Source organism: Thamnophis sirtalis, unplaced genomic scaffold (genome assembly GCF_051295495.1).
Source record: "Thamnophis sirtalis isolate CommonGarterSnake01/CBP01778 unplaced genomic scaffold, rThaSir2_p1.2 scaffold_3, whole genome shotgun sequence".
In the NCBI taxonomy this organism is placed as follows: Eukaryota; Metazoa; Chordata; class Lepidosauria; order Squamata; family Natricidae; genus Thamnophis; species Thamnophis sirtalis.
The window spans coordinates 94435194-94439084 of NW_028261383.1; the positions used below are offsets into that span (position 1 = coordinate 94435194).

The window sequence follows — 3891 nt, forward strand, 5'->3', positions numbered from 1 at the left end:
TCACACGGAGAGTGGTTTTTTTGGGTAAAGTCCGCTAAGCCTGGGCTGCAAAATTCCAGACGGTAGCAACGCAGAGGCATAGCCCTCAGTATTCTTTGCTGCCATCTAGTGGTCGTCTGGGTTTTAGAGGCCTAGATTTCTTAGCCTTGACACATCTTTCGCGGAACTCGCCATTCCATAAATGCCACTCCGCAACCAGGGACACAGAGATGACTCACACGGTCTCTCTGCGCATGCGGATACGCATGGCAAGTACGCCAGCCCGGTGGAATTAAGAAGGCCCCAGGATCGGAGAAAGAGCAGTGGAGATTGACGGCTAGAGCGCCAACGCCGGCCTTTTGCCTTCTGGCCAAACGGCTGCTCTATTTAAAAGCGTCAGTTCCGATTCCTGGTGGGCAGGCTAAAGGAGGGAAGGATGGTAAAAGGGGACGAGGTCGCGGCCGAACCCGAATTCCCTGAACAGTTCCGCTCCTACTCGGAGAACGAAAAACACTGGCAAGCGCGGCGCGCCTTCATCCTGCGCAATAGCCCTCTGGAGGGCGGGGAGGCTCCCACTCCGCTGTGTATGGACCAGCTGCTCTCCCTCTCTATGGTTTGGGCCAATCATCTCTTCCTGGGATGCAGGTACCGCCTCCTCCTCCCTTCGCACGGGCTCCAGAATTTGGACGTCGCAGCTGGGCCCTCATCGCACCCGGCTGGGACAGATGGAAGTTGTCCGATGCTGCACCAGGGAAACGCTAGAGTAGTAGGGGAAGGCGGTGACGAGCAGTAGGCTGCCAGCCGTTTACTCATTCCACGCATGCGCAGGGATTACCCGGTGTTTTCTTAACCGCCCATTTTTTAAAGGGATTACGTCATAGAAAGAGAAGCCTCCTCCTTTATATTTGCGGGTTTGAGAGCAGCTTCACCTGTTTCCTACCAGGACAGATAGTGAAAGGGAAATAAGCATATTCAGTCTTAAAAATACAGCCGGACCACAAACATGGTTTTCTTTCTAGAGGGGAAAAAAGGACAATTATGTATGTAGATATTGAAATAAGGTTAACAGAGTACCATGACAGGATTTCTTGAAGTTGTTTGCTCTAAATTCAGATAAAAATTGATATGCTGCACATCCTCGTCCAACAATTTTGTGTATTTCCTGTCATTCAGTGATGATTAATGGTCTCTGATAATAGATTGTTCCATGCAAGTTATATTTCCCATCATATTGGAATAATGGATTGTACTTTCACACCATGTCACCATAAAAGAAATCGCTGTTATACAAAAATGGGAAGATACTATTTCAGGATAGGCAACCCACTTATTTTAAGTACTTTGTTCTCATTCTTAGGCCAGCTAGTATCTTGGGGTAACTTACATAAGGTCATTAAGAGCAATACTATGCTATTAAAATAAGACTATTTTAAAAGGTGACAATGATGGCATTTTGCCACTTCTTTTTCTCCTATTCACAGGTCAGTTTGTTCAAAGGAACTAGAAGCAAGTGGGGAAAATGTTGATAGAAGTTCACCTTGCCGATTTTTAAATCTTTTTTAAGAAAGATGTTTAAATCTGTTTTAAAAAGAGTAATCTGAAAGTTTGTGAGCTTTTGGTATTTACTGTAGGGTTACGGGGATTTGCTTTCCAAATTTGCTTTATCTATCTATCTATCTATATCTATCTATCTATCTATCCTTTATTTATTTATTTATTTATTTATTTATTTATTTATTTGACATATACCGCTTCATAGGGCTTTCAGCCCTCTCTAAGTGGTTTACAGATTTTTTAGCAAATTGAGTCAGCAACTTGCCCCCACAGTCTGGGTCCTCATTTCACCCACCTCGGAAGGATGGAAGGCTGAGTCGACCTTGAGTCGGTGAGATTTGAACCGCTGAACTGCAGATCACAGTCAGCTGAAGTGGCCTGCAGTACTGCACCCTAACCACTGCGCCACCTCGGCTCTCTTTATGCCTTGTTTCTAAGAACAAGTCACACAGTTTTTATGAAGTATGTTTGGAAACTTGATAATTAAATCCAAACTGACTTTGATATTGTATTTAGGCTGTATTTGCTTAGTTTTGTTCCTAGCTTTTATAATAAAGCTGGCCTAAGGCACCCTGATTTTTCTCAACTTTATGGGTGCTGTTTATAAAATTGAAAGAATTGAACTTTATTGGTAGCAGATGTGAATTGTGGGAACAATAGATGACTAGTAGATATTTTATAAACTTTTGTTTTCTTTATACAGCTATAACAAGGATTTGTTGGAGAAGGTGACAGAAATGGCAAATGGAATTGAAGTTGAAGATGTGCCACATTTCACAACTCGTGATGAATTAATCAAAAGGTGAGTATTCAAGACTTTGGTCTCCTTTAGAAAACTTTTCTTGCAGCAATTTTACACATATGCTCAAATTTAGAGACCCACTTGATTGGGTTTTTACAATCTAATAGCTCCTCCTGTCTTTAAGCCTAGTTAGTGTAACTTTCCCAAACTCCATTCTATATATTGTTCTTTTATGATTTGTTAAAAGCACCAGAAATTATGAAGGGTATTCCTGATACCGTGTTTCCCCGAAATAAACACTTGTCCTTATTTTCAGGGAGGTCTTACTATTTTTCAGGTGTAGGAGGCGGCTGGCATGGTCACCTCATTGCTGCTGCTGTGTTGCAATATTTTTGGGGAGGGCTTATTTTAGTGCATGTGCAAAAAAGCCCAATTGGGCTTATTATCTGGGGAGGTCTTATTTTGGGGAACCGGGGTAAATGGCCCTATCATTTGCATTACAATACCAATACTTTTGTATTAAGAGCACATTTACATCTGAATGTCTGTTAAGGGGTGATTGATTTGCCATAATAATTTCAGCAAAAAAACCCATCCAAAGTGAAAATCTAGTAAGTGATATGGAATTCAGGTTTTTAAGCCATGCCGTGATTTTAAATTTATTGTTGCACACTTTTCAGATGGCTGGGTGAACATAATGCTTCTAATAATACATAATTTTTGCCATGCCACTATGTATTCATAACTGGTCCAACAAAGATGTACTAACTATAGCTTCTGGAATGCAGCATTAACTTTTTCCTGGCTGCCATGCATTTAAATGTTTATATGAATCAATACTTAGTCTGCAGTTATTTAATTATTTAGTATAAACTGGGATTAGGATTTAAGTTAAGTCCTAGGAGGTTTGGTATAATAATGCTATTAGAACTATTACGTTTTGTGTAGGATTTCTAATAACTAAGGCTCTTTATGTAATATTTAAATTAACATTACAAATTACTGAACTTCAGATATCTGTGATTGCAATATACTTAATGGGCTTCTACTGTGCATTTTTTTTTAGAATCAATACTAGTGCCTAGGAGAAGAAATGCCAGGCTTTTGTTCTACTACACAATCTGTTTATATCGAAGACTGATCTGGATACTTCAAGCATCACTTCTGAGATGCATTTTAGATTAGGCTGTTTTTATACTGGATGCTTAGAGATTATGTACAGATTTTGATTAATAAAGAGTGAAGAAAAGAAAACTACTACTTATGTTTATTTATCATTAGATACTCTGCCCCCCCAAAACACCAACCCTTCAGAAAACAGGCTTAAATCTGATGTGATATTTCCTAAGGTACCAGTTATATGGTATGAATACAGCAGTAACAAAATACCATGAAAAATAAATGGGAATAATAGAAATGAATGTACAGTCATAAAAAATTGCTGTATGTAAGAAATAAATGTTTTTTTTTTAAAAAAAGCATTGAGTTTCCTATTTTTCTCTTTCTTACTACATATGCCTTGTAGCTGGCAGTGCCTCGCTGATTTGTTTCACCTTGGAAGTTAAGTAGGGTTGGACCTGGTTAGTATTTAGATGGGTGACACATTGAAATACCTC

General features: G+C 39.7%; 1 protein-coding gene across 1 annotated transcript; it reads left to right on the forward strand.

Annotated features, from left to right (window-relative positions):
* Positions 1-258: 258 nt before the first annotated feature.
* XTBD1 (XRN2 binding domain containing 1) lies at positions 259-3647 on the forward strand. Its single transcript, XM_087709533.1, has 3 exons — positions 259-624; positions 2237-2335; positions 3342-3647. Exons 1-3 carry the CDS (start codon positions 416-418, stop codon positions 3358-3360), a joined length of 327 nt encoding a protein of 108 aa, XP_087565659.1. The 5' UTR covers positions 259-415; the 3' UTR covers positions 3361-3647.
* Positions 3648-3891: the final 244 nt, after the last annotated feature.